Consider the following 14366-nt stretch of genomic DNA (forward strand, 5'->3'; position numbering starts at 1 on the left):
GGCAGGAGCCTCCATCTGAGCCCACAGCCCCTTCAGCAGCAAAGCCAAACGTGGTCGGGGTCTGCAGCGCCCAGACCCGGCTCCAGAACCTGCCCCTGCCGAAGGGGCTGAGCCGCTGCCAGGTTTTGGCTGCAATGGGGCTGAGAGGAGGCTGGAAGCGCAGTTCTGCTCTACCGGTTTTGGGCAAGTCCCTGGGCGGCTGAAGGGGAGAGCCCGGGCTCGCTGGGAGAGGCTGCAGCATCACCCGCGGAGCAGCACCAGGAGGGGCATCGCCGCGCACCGAGGGGTACCCAGTGGAGCCCTGTCCCCGGTGCCCTGAGCAGAGCTGGTGACGCTGCCGCAGGCACGCTCCACAATGGAGGCAGAGGATGCTCAGAGCCCACCTCCACCCCTCCGGTTGGATGCGGGGTCGTTGCCAGCTCTCAACGCTTCATCGTTGGCATTCATTTTGCCAACGGGTGCTCCTTGCACCCCCCCGGCCCTGCTCCTTCCCCAGCCCAGCAGTGGGGCTCCTGCTCTCCCTGCTGTCCAAGAGGGTGCAGAGCCCTGGGAGGCTGAGACTTGCCCCAAGGCCATGGTTAGCGCCATAGCTCAGGGAGCTCCCAGCTCATGGTGCTGTGGCACAGGGGTGCCAGCGCTTCGTGGCTCTGCTCAGCTCCCCACCCCATGCAGCAAGTCCAGGCAGGAGCTGCAGGCTCCGTTCCCTCTGCCCGCGGAGCAGCAGCGACACCAGCGTACAGGAAATAGGAGAAACCTTTATTTCGGTACAAAAGGCCAAGGCAGAGACAGATGGTGAATCCGACCGGGCTCTGCGCTGGGCTGGGCTGCAGTCACCCATTAGGGTGCTGCGGAGCTTGGATCCCTTCTAGAGCCAGAGCCGTGGTCGGATGAAACGGGCAGGGGGGAGCTGCCTGGGTGAACTGGAGAGGGGAATCCTCCAGCCCATGGGCACGGCTCGGAATGGGGCTGCTGGAGGGGGGGGCGATGCCACTGGCTCGGCTGTAAACGCTCTAGCACGAAGCCTGCCCATAACCGCTGCCTTTGAGCATCTACAGGAGGGGAGACGCCGTCACTGGGGGGAAACTGGTGGTCACTGGGAGCCGCTGGCAGGACCTCGTTATTGCACTGGGCTGTTATGGCTTGGAGCTGCGGGCCCGCGGCACGGCCTTGGGAAAGCTTCGTTCCCCTGTGCACGGCCCCGTTCCCCCCTCGCTTGCGGCGAGCAGAGGCACTCGTGGTGGTCATGGCTGTAGGGTGGGGTGCTGCCCGCAGCGTCCTGGTGCCCCACGGGAGGCGGAGGGGCTCTTGGTACTGGGTCAGTGCGAGGAAGAGGAGAAGGGAGGAGGAGAAAGAGAGGGTTGGTGCCAGAGAGAGACGTGTGAGGAGCAGGGAGCAGAGCGGAGCAGGCACAGGGGCAGAAAGGGGGGGCAGTGAGGATGGAGAACACTGGTGGCCACAGGCAGGGAGAGGGGACTGCAGGGGCTCATGGGGTGCTGTAGGGAGGGAGAGGGGCAGCGCTGCTGCCCACAAGTGAAGCAGGGCTTCATGACAACGTGCTTTGAAGGCATGGTAAAGGAACACGGTGCTGCAGGTAGGAAAGCAGAGGGGAAGGGGGGCATTGCCTGAACCCCAGCACAGCTCAGAGCTGGGGCTAGAAATGTGTTCCAGGCTCCTAACACTAAACCTGCATCAAGTGGGGGCTTCCTCCAGCCCATCACAGCTCCACCGAGCACACACCACCCCCATGTGCCTCCAAGCAAGCACTGGGCCTCATCAACCCTCAGCCACAGCATCTCCTGAGCCACACCATACACACACCTCGTACCAAACCCAACCCAAGGCTGGCTGGAGCCACCCCTTCTCCCTCTGCCATGCAGCCTGCACCAACACAGCACTGCTCAGTGTCCCTCCCGTTGGTGGGATGCCCATGGAGGGGTGGTGGGATGGACACAGCCCATGGATGTCTGCACAACCGGAGGGCGATGGGCTCCTGGACAGAGGTGCTCATGCAGTGATGAGATGGGTGGCTCGAGTGGATGGCAGGGAGATGAAAGCGCTTTCTTACCAGCCAACCCTCAAGGCAGGGCTAAGGTCCGAGGAGGGGGCAGGTCCCGTCAGGCTGTGCAGGAAATGGCAAAGTCCTGGCAGGCGTCCTCCTGGGGAAGACACCAGAGATCAGGAACCTCAGCATCCCCTGGTAGGGCCTGGCTGAGACACAGGGATCTTGGACCACAGATCCCGAGTGGAGGTGGGGTGGGAAAAGGAGATGGCTCCTGCAGGAATGGGAGCAGGAGTGGGTGAGACCCTGCCCGGAGACACGGGACAGAAACCCCCCTCTCACTCCAGCAAGAGGCACGGCAGCATCATTGCTGCTGAGCATCACTGAGCATCCCTCACAGCCCAGTCCTGCAGGATGGGCCTGGGCCTAATAGAGTCCACCTGCCGGCTGGTGGAGGCTCAGACATCTGCCCTCTGCTGTCTTAAGGGAAGAAAAGCACATTGCAAGCGATTAACTCTTTAAAAATATACTTTTATTGAGTAACAAAGGAAAGTGGTTTAAGTTAAACCAGGAAGGAGCCTGGCCCCGGCTCGCACCACCCGCACTGCCCTCGCTCCCCAGCACCAGACCAGCCTGGCCCCTCTGCCCCTCTCCAAGAGGCTCTTCCAAGGCCCCAATGGGAACATCCCTAGGGATGGAAGGGCCTCTCTGGATGCAACAGGGGCAAGGTGCCCATGAGATGGCAGAGCAGCACCGGGAGCCTCCCTGGCCATGCACTGGGATCCAGCAGCCACCACCTCAGTGGAGGGGAAAGGGGAGGTGGTGGCCACAGCAAAGCAGCACCAAGATCTCCTTGCATCCAGCCAGGGGAACCTTGTGCCTCTGCCGTGCCCCAAAGCTGCACCACACAACGCTGGTGGGACTGGGGGGGTCCAGGAATGTGCTGCCTCTGCCTGAGGTTGAAATACCCATGGCCCATGGCAAGCTGAGCAGGCAGCTGGATGCTGCAGCCTCTGCCCTGGTGCTAACACGCACAACGCTACCTGCCCCCGGTACAAAATGTTCTCCATAGAAAACAACCCTACAAATTGTGCAAAAATATCCAGCAGCTTTTAATCCCATGATTCAAGTATTGCTCACCAGGCCTGTGAGTCCCCCCTGCGAGCTCAGAGTCCCACACCTCCCAGCTGTAGCCTTGGCAAGCAGCATCGCATGAGGAGAGCCACAGAACACTGTGGGTTTCTTCCTCCCCATTGAAAGGGGACTCATCTGAACTCGGGTCCTGGCTGCAAAACGTTCTCTCACTGAGTGGCAGGCTCAAAACACAACGAGTTCTGCAGCACTGCCTCAGTGAGCAGCCAGGAAACGCGATCCAAGAGCAGGCGGGACACGCAGCCAGGTTCCATGGGTGCTGGGAGCCCGAGTCCTCCCGGCTCCACAGCCCCAGCTTACCAAGGCACAGCAGCTTCTGGGAGTGAAAACTGCTCCAGCAGTGGCCAAGGGGAGAGCCTGGTCACTGAGGGACACAAGAGCCCTTCCACATCGGCACAGGGGAGCAGGACATGGATGTAACAGGGACACGAGGGAGCTTACACCTGCACCATTCCAAAAGATGAGGCGTGACGGCCCAGTGGGAAGCATTTCCCTGTCCCACCTCGTTCCTTGGGGCAGGAAACACAGAGACCCCCTGGAGCAGATGCTCCAGGCTCACAGGTCTGGGGGCTCTCCAGACCTACCTGCTTCCCATGGGCAGCAGGGACCCCCTGCTTCCTGCACGGGTCCTGCATGCTGCTGGGCAGCGTCAGTCCAAGGTCCAGAGAGGCCACATCACAGTGAAACAAATACACCCAAAATAATAAATAACGCTTCAAAAAAAGGCAACTTTTGGCTCGAGTGAGTCTCTGGCAGCTCTGTGGCACAGGGCTTCCCCCCTGAGGCCGGGCAGGTGGGAAGAGGGAAGGTACTGGTTGGAGCAAGGTGCAGGCGCAGCAGGCACTGGGCTACACCGCAGCACGGTTAGGGGATGCCTCCTACCATGCTGGTGTCAGTTTTGGCTCCAAAGGATGGGATTTCACTCTTAGGACTGGACGGGGTCCCGGTATCTGGCTGGATAAATCCTCTTCTGTCTATCAAACTGGAAAACAGGAAGGGAAGGGTGCAAGGGTTAAGGAAATTCAGACTCCACAAAGACTCAGAAGCCACAGGGAGGGCTGTCCTCGTGGGAACGGCTCACCAAAGTGTCGCTGGATAACACAGCTTCCTGCCCATCACACAGACCACAGGCTTATCACACAAGCCACCAAACAGCCATGAGGCAGTTTTGGGTCACCACAAACCCACGTGGAAAATGGCAAAAGGAAAACAACGTGAGTGAGAAAAGAACTGGAGTAAAACCCTGTAAAACCTCCCAGCAAAGAGCCTGGCTCCCTGAATCCACAGATTTCCCATCTCTGCATGGCAGCACTGGCATTTAGGCACCTCTGAATCCAACAGAAAGGTTGGAGGCATTTCAGGTTAAGTATAAAGCACTTTGATTGTAGCTGCACACCCTCAGAGACCCTCCCCTGCTGTTGTGTTCCACTGACTCGGCACCTCCAAGATGCTCCATGTACATCCAGATTGGATCCATGCACTAAACTGGTCCCAAGGACCCCTACATGCCCCAGGAGGCTGAGGGCTCTCAGTCAGCGTGCAGGCCCTCAACTGCAGCACAGCACAAGGGACACGGGCTCGACTCTGCCCAATTGCACCCTCTTGTGACAAAGCAGAGAGAATCCTGTGCTGCAGGTACCCGCGTGTCAGGGCCAAACCTTCCTGACATGTGCCCACCTTTGCCTGTGGTTTAACCTCGGTTCTGGTTAAGTCCAGGTAAGGATTTGGTAGGATGCTGCTCAGCATTTCAGGTAATGTAAGTGTTGGTGAAGGCCAGGGTCTCTGCAGAGCCTGCTGTGGATCTCTGCTGCCTGCCTGGCATGATGCTCCTCAGAGGACAGGAGGAAAACCATGTGCTAAGAAGTGCTGCCACTCCTGGTATTTACCATCTGCTGCCGTTACTCTCCCCTTATTGAGTCACAGGATGTGTCTTATCTGTGAGCTCCATAAAACCATTACAGTGACCTGAACTCACCAAGCTCAAACACAGGAGAAGCAACAGGATCTCCCACTTATACACGTCTCCAGCCTCCCCCTGCAGAGGCTGGGGAACTGCCTCCTCAAAGTAGTTGTGTCTGTGCTGTCACAGTCCCCCTGAATAGTGATGGATCTGTCCTTTCCAAGACCCCTCTCACAGAGCAGGATGCAATTCCCAACACCATGGAGGGCAAAGGCTCTTACCTGGGATGGAAAGGTCCACACAGCACCGCACAGCAGTTTGTGAGGATACTTTTATGGCTGTAGGGATTGGCAAACTCTGAGCCCCTCTTATTTGACCAGGACCCTTTGATCTGAAAGGGAAGGGATACACGCAGATTAAGGTAGGAAAGAGGCGGCAGCAGATGATTAGAGGATAATGGACTTGCTCAAGAGGTAGAAGAGGTTTGTCTTACTGCAAGCAGAGCAGCTGCAGAAAGGCAGCCAGAGGAGACAGCAATATGCTGCTGCTGCCTCTGCCAAGGTTCAGGGGCTGGAGCACCTCCTGTATGAAGACAGGCTGAGAAAGCTGGGGCTGTTCAGCCTGGAGAAGAGAAGGCTGCGGGGAGACCTCAGAGCAGCTTCCAGTATCTGAAGGGGGCTATAGGGATGCTGGGGAGGGACTCTTCATTAGGGACTGTAGTGGTAGGACAAGGGGGAATGGGTTAAAACTGAAACAGGGGAAGTTTAGATTGGATATAAGGAGGAAATTCTTTCCTGTGAGGGTGGTGAGGCACTGGAATGGGTTCCCCAGGGAGGCTGTGAATGCTCCATCCCTGGCAGTGTTCAAGGCCAGGCTGGATGAAGCCTTGGGTGAGATGGTTTAGTGTGAGGTGTCCCTGCCCATGGCAGGGGGTTGGATCTTGATGATCTTAAGGTCCTTTCCAACCCGAACTATTCTATGATTCTAAGGTTCGACCCTGCAGCCAGAAAGCTCCAAAGCTGAGCCCTCCCCGGGCTGCAGGGCCCCTTGTCAGTGTCACCATCTGCAACACCAGCCTTCTCCTCGTCCTCCTCACTGCTCTCTCCTAAGCTGAAAGCTCATCAGAGCAGGGCTCTGCTGGGCTGAACAAACAGCAAGGGGATCCCCAGGCCACGCTGCAATGGGAAGAAACAATCTCCTCTGTCCCCACCCTGAGCATCCGCCACTGGGACTCTCCATTTCGAAACCCCGGTCACACCAAGCACAGGCAGACATGGGTGGGCAGATGCTGTACCCGGCCCCAGGCCCCTGCCTGCACTGAACCATTACCACCACGTTTCCTCCTTTTGTTTTTACTTCCTCTCCCCAGCTGCAGCATCAGGCTGGCAACGTGGGCAACGCAGGCAGAGAGGCAACAGGCCATGTGCTTCAGACCCGGTGCTCTCTGCACTAGGGTGCAGCCTCCATTAGCTTCACCCCCATGGACTTGTGCAGCCCTGCCACCACCTCTGAATGTGGCAGGAGGGTGGAAAGGGGGAAAAGAAGTAAAAAAGGGATGCAAAGATGCCTTCTGCAGTGCTGGGAGCCTCCAGCTGGTGCTGCTGGTGCAGGTTCTTCTGGCCAGAAGGGTGAATTTTGATTCCAGGACCAGACAGATCCTGCTTTTCTGTACAATCTGCCCTGCTCAGGGTGCTCATTTGGGCCTTGGAGTCTGCAGGCTTTAAGGTAAATCTCATGTCTGGAGATGCCTGTACATGATTTGCCTACTAGACATGAGGAACTGATAGAGACAAAGGGACTTGCCCAGGCTCTCAGAGGAAACCTGTGGTTATGCAGGATGCTGAATTAAGCTCACCCATGTCCCAGGCTAACACCCAGATGAATCTCTGGGGCCTTGTTTCATCTCAGAACTCCTCATTTTAAGCCAGGCCACACAGACTGGAAAAAGCACACAGGTGACCTTTCAAACAGCGTGACCCCCACAGCCTGACACTGCCAAGCAACACGGGTGGCACAGACCCCTGCTGCTGTGTGCTGCTTTGCCCTTAATGCTTTGGGCACAGGCTGTTTGCTCTGCAGTGGATTATCACAGGCAACGCAGGCAGCGTGCCCTACTGAGATACTGCACTGAGGCAGGCAGCCAAGGATCCCCTGGAAACCTCACCTCTGCTTGAGGAAGGACCAGGGCTGGCCCTGCAGAAGGACAAACATCCAGGTACTTACATCTTCGTTTGTCGTCAGGTTGGAGGCAACTAAGTAAGTGTGAAAACCTGAGAGGCCCAAAATAGACCAGACTGAGAAAAAGCAAATCACCAGCTCCAGCACAGTGCAACAGGAGTCAAGGAAGTCTCAGGGAACAAAACCAGCCTGCAAGGAGAGGCAGAGGACTCTTCTGGGAGGTGTGGGCTGTGATTACAGACACTGGGACAAGAGAACATCTCAGCAAGGTTCCCATTCCCCATGCCATTCTGCAGGCATCCACTAAGGCACAGCCTGCTCCAGCTCCTTCCCTTTCCATGTAATTTGCAAACTGGGAAACAACTTTGCCACCCATCCCAATGCCCTGGTGGTGAATTAAAGGTCTTCCCATTTGGTAATGCTATCAGCATGCAGATGAAGGGGTGTCTGCCTCCCCCAACCATGTAGCGAGGGGACTAAATTAAGTTGTGGGAAGTACAGCAGGGTGACCCCACAAAGGGCTCACTGCATCCCCTGTTACATGATCAGTGCTGCTGCACCAGTGCTCGACAGTCTGAGCAGCTGATGGCATCAGAAGGATATCTTGCAGGTGTTGTCTTCAGAGTGGTGAGGAATCCATCTCTCTGAGAGCCTGCAAAGCAAAACGGGACAAGGAACAACACCCCATCAGGCAGCCTTGCACCTCCAGCCAACACATCGCTCCTGGGGCTGTATGGATCTGCCTGAGTCTGCAACTGCAGAAGTGCCAATGCACAGACACAGCTCCAGGAGATTCAGGGCTGCCACCTTCCTGGTTCACCCAACTTCCCAGGTTAAGAGCAGATGCACCCTTCAATTCCTTTGTTCTGGACGGGATAACGCAGCCACAGGCTCTCAAGGTCCCTCTGCAGTGAAGCACAGGGTGGGTTTGAGGCTCTCTGCAGTCTGAGACCCCCGTTATTCAGACCACCTGCACCAAAAAGCCTCATCTAAACCAAGCAGACCCTTCCCACGCTCTGCCCAGGAGGAACAGGGACCCAGTGCTGCCTCAAGTCACTCATGGCCAGGAGCGTGGCACACGGCGCTGCCGGTACCCGTGGTACTTACGCAGGGTGAGGTGGGTGACGACACAGGCGAAGATGAAGGCTGTCAGGAAGGAGAGGGAGAGGATGAAGGCATAGAAGTAGCGATAGTTGCGCTTCCCCACGCAGTTGCCCACCCAGGGGCAGTGGTGATCAAACCTCTCTGAAACAAAGGGACACGGTGAGAAACTCCTGGCACCTTGCAGGAACACAGCAAACTGCTGCAGCTCTGAAGCGCCCCATCCCTGGCAGCGTCCAAGGCCAGAGCGTTGGGTGATATGGTCTAGTGTGAGGTGTCCCTGAACGATCTCAAGGTCCTTTCCAACCCAAACCATTCTTGATTCTATGAAAACCAGAGGCTTCCACCCACCCCCCTGAGACCAGAACCTCCCTGCTTAGCAGGGAGTTTCAAAGAACACTGCTGCCTCCTCACATTCCCTTTTCATCATCAAAGGCCAAACCTTTCCTCTCACCAACCCCTGCACAAACACAAGCCTTGTGACTGGTAGCACCTAGCATTACTGAAACTGAAAAGGAACAGGAAAAGGGCAGCAGTTTTTCCAGTACCCACGGCACCGGGTGCTGCTCCCCCTCTGCCCATCAGCTTCCCCTGCCTTCTGCAGGGCACAAAACCATTTTCAAGGTTATAAAGATATGCCTCTAAACCCACAGGAACCGCCTGGGAAGGCAGGGCAAGTGCAGTGGAGCTGGAAACACTCCCCATGAGACTGCCTTCTAATGAAAGGGCTGCATTTCAGACTAACTGTTCTGCATGGGACACCAGCACAAGCAAAGCCTGTGGCACATAAAGCAGGCACATGCCTGCTCCCCTCCTCTTCAGCCAGTGCCTCAGCCACGGCTGCTCTCCAGTGCAAGGAAGAGTCACAGCCACCCATGGCTATGCTCAAACCAGGACACTTGGAAACTCCCAAACTATGCCCAAACCAGAACCTTGGGGTCCTGCAACTGTTCCTCAGGCTGCCCTGGAAGACAGCATAAACCAGCCTCTGCCTCCACGTGATACACGACCAGGAGCAACTGCACAAGGAGTAAACTCTCTGGGCATGCCCCTAAATCACACAGCACTGGGGCTGCTTTCATTTTAATCAGGAGGAAGAAAGAGCACTCAGTAACTAATCATAGAATCATAGAATAGTTTGGGTTGGAAAGGACCTTAAGATCACCCAGTTCCAACCCCCCTGCCATGGGCAGGGACACCTATCACTAAACCATCTCACCCAAGGCTTCATCCAACCTGGTCTTGAACACTGCCAGGGACGGAGCATTCACAACCTCCCTGGGCAGCCCATTCCAGTGCCTCACCACCCTAATGCTCTACAAGAAGCAAAAACAAGCTGCCCAAGAACACAGAACAGACTCCCCCAAAAGACACCAGCCCTTTTGTGGCCTTACCAACACAGTTGTCACAGACGCTGCAGTGAGAGGTGCGCGGAGGGCGGAACATTTTGCAGGTGTAGCAGTACTTGAGCTTCACCACGTACTTGTTTATGACCACTTCCATGGTGCGGGCGGGCGGGCGGTACGTGGAGGTGCCCATGCTGTCTGCAGGGGCAGGGAGGGACAGTCAGAGCAGTGCAGGTGAAACCCAAGCCCCCAGACACCACCCAGCAGGCAGGGTAAGGGATCGGCATCTCTTGGGTTTAAGCAGAAGCTGAGAGGCAGCTCAGCCTACAGGGTTTGTTGCAGCCAGAAACTCCAGTCAGCTCCTCGCAGCATTATTTATGTGCTTTCCTTGTCTGTTCAATAGCAGGGATGCCAAGAGGAAGTAATATCTGCCCAATGCTTTGAGAACATAATAAATAGCGAGCATCAAAGCAGCAGTGCCCAGTAACACCAACCCGTCTCTTCATCTCTAACGGATCACAACACAAGGAGGCAACAGAATCTGTTAACACGCACGTGGCTCCTCCTCTGCTGCAAGCACCCAGGTTACAGGAATCAGGGTAACCTCAGCAGAAGCCTCCCCTGCCACCACCAGCACACAGCTTGACAACCCACAGCTGGAGCCAGCAGCTCAAGAGACTCATTTCCATCACCACAGGAGAGGACAGTGAGCAGGTCTCCAGTGCTGCAGGCAGACTGCACTACAATTTGACATGTGTGTGTTAGCAGCACAAGAGGATTCTGCCTCTAAAGTTCCAACGTGAGGGTTTTTAGGGACACAGCACGTGTGTGTGCTGGCACTTCATTATTCCCAGGGGACTGGCAGTTGGAGACTGCTTCTCTGCTCAGCTGAAGAGTGATGTGGAAAACCTCTGCATCCCACTTGCAATGTTGGAGGTTATTCCTTTATTTCCCTTTTAGAAGAGCCCTTTTCCAACTCGGGGGAAGTCTTTGCAAATAGAGATGTAACAGCGAGTGTTAAAAGGATAAGAAGTGGATTATATGAACAGTAACAGCTGGCACATCAGGCAGCATCTGCAGCCAGATTACTGCTTGAGGCGCTTATAAATAGAAACATGGATCACCACTCTGAGATTTTAAACCCATTCTTTTAGTCAGCTGTAGAATTATTGCCTTGCAACTGCCTTCAACGGGGCACATTCAAGCTGTCTCACATTAGCTTTGCTAAAGCATTTGATACTCCAGGTCATACCAACAAGGTCTACAGATGCTGGAGGCAAACACCTTCCTGGCCACCACCAAAGCAGCGTGACGCTGCGGTTTTCAGATGGGGACAAACATTAGCACACTGTTAGACAGCATCACAATAAGATGACCTTGCAGCACAGCAGGCTCAACGCCAAATCATAATCTTAAGAAGCATTCAGGCCTGAATTAATTATCCCACGTCCTCAGCACTGGTGTTTTGCAGGGGGTGGTAGAGGGACAGATTCCTCTCAGGTTGGACAGCGTTCAAAGGAACTGCTGCCCACTTTGGTATTGTTCTGAGGGCAGGAACAGGCACAGCCATGAGCTGCTGTCCAGGGATTTGCCTATGAAAGTGATGGAGCTGAACAGCAACAAACCCCACTTCTGCTTCTCTGCAGAAACTCCCTCTGAAGCACTGCCTGCTGTGCTACAAGAGCTTGGGGCACCTCTCTTACCAGGACTCCTAAGACACTACCAAGCCTTACAGTGTGATACTCTGCTCTCTTCTTCCCCTGGACAACTGGTCAGGAGCCAAGGGACAAGAAAGGAGCCCAGAACACACGTGTGCACACAGGCATGCACTGAGCAGACAGAAGAGAGGGAACAGGGGTCTCACCGATCCGCTTTTCCAGGTCTGCGGCCTCACTTGGGGTGGCTCGGGGCAGGATACCTGGGTCTCTGAAGCTGGTCTGCAGCAGGCAGCTGATGACAAAGAAGAAGAGGACGGCTGCAATGATGGGGATGGCCAGGGTCAGGTGAGTGGCAAGGAAGGGGCAGCTGTTGAGAAAACAGAAAACAAGCAGAGGTTGCACTGTTACGAACCATCAGTACACATCTGGCCCTCAGCTATCACGGGGTAGTGGGCTGAAGCACTGCTGCTTTGGGGAGACCTCTGCAACAGCAAGAGCCAGCCCAGAAAGCCTGAGTGGCACTGGGAAGATGGGGTCTTCACAATACAAGCCCCTGCACACAACCTCTCTGCCCTTCAGGAGTCCCAGGATCAGAAACCTGACCCAAAGCCTGACCACCTTCTACCCCAGCAGCATCGAGAACACCTGGAGAACCCCCCCAAGCTAAACACGGATCAAAATCAGCATGAGCACGATCCCATTTGGTCTGACACGTGAAGCCCAGAGCAGACTTGGCTTCCATTCAGCACAGCTCAGCTGTCTCTGGATAACTCGCGTGCCCTTCGTGCTGTGCCAGATGTTTGGATGAGGACACCTTCCAGCACTGACACTGCTCTAACAAGCCACCAGGCATTTAAGCAGATAATGCCTGCTCCTGGGCTTGCTTCACCAGGAGCTGGGGCTGGTTTCCCACACATGGGTACCAGCAGGGTCACACTCTGCATCAAGGCAGCTCCGTTACTCACAGCACAACAGGGGAAGGCAGCAGAGGAACACAGTTCTTCACATGGCAAGCGCTGGAGCCCCATCCTTGCTCTGCAGAGGGATTTGCTATTATAAGCACTGCTAAGTACCCAGAGTGGAGCAGAGGCAGGCAGGCTGCTGGAGCCCTGGTGCCTGCGGGCAGTGCTAAGGCTCAGTAAGGCTGAGAGGCAGTTTGAGAGGATTAAGCAACTTTTGTTTCAACTCCCAGGCTCAGCTGTCCAGAACAAAGCAGCCACCAAGCAACAAAACCCCTTCAGCCCGAGCTCAACGCTGCTGCCAAGGCCCTTGGTCATCTCCCTGATGGAAGAACAGAAAGGTCTCTGGAATGAGGGATGGGAGCTCCTCGCCACCTCTTTCGTGGCAGGCTCTCTGGAGCCCATTCCCCCTGTCAGGCAACAAGAACCCACGCAAACCTCAGGAACTACAGATGCAGGCAAGATATATTTGCTGTACATCCAGCAAAGTGGAACCCATGCCACAGAAGCAAACTGCTGAAATAACAGCTTGGAAAGCCCCAGGGCATCTTTAACCAAGAAAGAGTGACTAGGCACGAAGGGAGGGGAGAGCAGATGTCCTCTGCTTGGCCCCACACAAAGCAGTCACTGTGCTAGTGCTGCCCATGAGTTTCAGATGCAGCAGAGAGACCTGTCAAAGGGGCACAGATGACACTGAGAAAGGAGCTTTCGCATTGGGATGCCATTACTGCCTCCCACAGCTGCCTGCCTCTCGCAGCTCATCTGACTCCTCAGAGCCTCTAATCCCATCAAATAGCTTCATCTCCCCACCAGCAGGCTTGGGCAGCTTTACTGCGCGACTCACAGGGATAACGCTGTGATCTGAAGGCACGCATGAGCCCCCTGCTTCAGTCGGTGGCAGGAAAACCAAGCTCCCTTCCCTCCCGAGACAGGGCAGCAGCCCTCAGAGGTGTCAATAACCAACTGCACTCCTTCCCTTTCTCCTCCAGGCATCATAGGACTTAACGGGGTGCTCCTGGCTCTCCCCTCCCTTAGGGTGCAGGAGCGGGCAGCTTCCCCAGGCCAGCTTTCCAAAGGGAAAGGGGACTGGGGGGAGATGCTCCCTCTTCCCCAGACACCCCTGCACAACAGGGGCAGAGCTCCAGTGGTCACCGCGGTGGGATCCCAAAGGATTCCACCATTCATCGAGCACCTTTAACAGAAACACTATTCCTGCTGCCTCTACAAAGTCAACCAGTCCAGGGGTGCAGTTCTGGACCAGTTCTCAGCAGCAGGAGGGATTATCGGAGGTGTGTGTAGATACTGGGGTGGTGATGCTGGGAGGATGTTAAACCTCTTCCCAGGGACAGGCTGCGGGGCCCCACATAAACACAACTGGGGACGGGCAGAGGGGAAGCAGTGACTGCTGGAAGTGGGGCTGGGGCTGCACAGACGGGAACGGCTCAGGAGGATAAAGGCCGGGTAAGGGATGGGTAAGGGATGGGTAAGGGATGGATAGCGGGGCTTGCCGGGGGAAGACCCCCCCCAGCCACCTCCCTCCGCCCCAGGGAACGGGTGTGATGGCACCGAACCCACGGCTCCCCCCAGCCAGAGCGGGCTTAAAGGAGCTGCTCGGGGACCGATGGGAGGGACAGAGCCCTGCGGCTGTGGGCAGCGGGGACCCCCGCAGAGGGTGGGGAGAGGGGAGAGCCCCAGGGCGGTGCCCGGAGCCCCCGGCCCGGCAGCGCGGACTCACTCGAAGGCGAAGAAGAGCCCGCTGGTGGCGAGGATGAGGCCGAGGGTGAGGGCGAAGACTCCGCTGTGCCGCGCCAGCATGAGGCGGCCGCCGCAGTAGAAGCGGTTGCGGCCCGGGAACACCTCCCACTTCCGCCGTGGCCGCCGGGCCGAGCCGGGCCGCTCCGTGCCGGTGGGTGGCGGAGGCGGGGAGGCGGCCGTGGCCGGTGCCGGTGCCGTGGCCCCGGGCGGGATCTGCCGGTACTCGCAGTCCTTCATGGCGCCGGCCCGGCCCCCGCCGCCCGCCCGGGACGAGCCCGCCCTGCGCCGCTCCGCAGCGCCCCCTGCCGGCCGCGCCGC

The 14366-nt window shown here is 56.7% G+C and overlaps 5 protein-coding genes across 6 annotated transcripts in view; 2 read left to right on the forward strand and 3 right to left on the reverse strand.

Annotated features, from left to right (window-relative positions):
- Nucleotides 1-14366, reverse strand: part of STX12 (syntaxin 12) — a 350272-nt gene that overhangs the window by 177629 nt on the left and 158277 nt on the right. The gene's annotated exons all lie outside the window — the stretch shown is intronic.
- The window catches only part of NUDC (nuclear distribution C, dynein complex regulator), an 87202-nt gene that overhangs the window by 30639 nt on the left and 42197 nt on the right, over nt 1-14366 (reverse strand). The window lies entirely within an intron of this gene.
- NR0B2 (nuclear receptor subfamily 0 group B member 2) overlaps nt 1-14366 on the forward strand; it is a 167118-nt gene that overhangs the window by 22181 nt on the left and 130571 nt on the right. The gene's annotated exons all lie outside the window — the stretch shown is intronic.
- The window catches only part of GPN2 (GPN-loop GTPase 2), an 81435-nt gene that overhangs the window by 12669 nt on the left and 54400 nt on the right, over nt 1-14366 (forward strand). The window lies entirely within an intron of this gene.
- On the reverse strand, nt 1935-14319 carry ZDHHC18 (zinc finger DHHC-type palmitoyltransferase 18). Of its 2 annotated transcripts, XM_061360698.1 has the most exons (9): nt 14029-14319; nt 11541-11701; nt 9725-9874; nt 8337-8474; nt 7833-7881; nt 7275-7377; nt 5333-5442; nt 4034-4133; nt 1935-2156 (listed from the first exon to the last, which is right to left on the reverse strand). In XM_061360698.1, exons 1-9 carry the CDS (start codon nt 14283-14285, stop codon nt 2115-2117), a joined length of 1110 nt encoding a protein of 369 aa, XP_061216682.1. In that variant the 5' UTR covers nt 14286-14319; the 3' UTR covers nt 1935-2114. The 2 variants fall into 2 exon arrangements, with proteins under 2 accessions (XP_061216682.1, XP_061216683.1); XM_061360699.1 differs by lacking the exon at nt 1935-2156 and having other exon boundaries at nt 3088-4133; nt 14029-14318.

Source organism: Neopsephotus bourkii, unplaced genomic scaffold (genome assembly GCF_033783945.1).
Source record: "Neopsephotus bourkii isolate Nb327-2 ecotype Australia unplaced genomic scaffold, CSIRO-AGI_Nbou_v1 NB_1036, whole genome shotgun sequence".
Classification (NCBI taxonomy): domain Eukaryota; kingdom Metazoa; phylum Chordata; class Aves; order Psittaciformes; family Psittacidae; genus Neopsephotus; species Neopsephotus bourkii.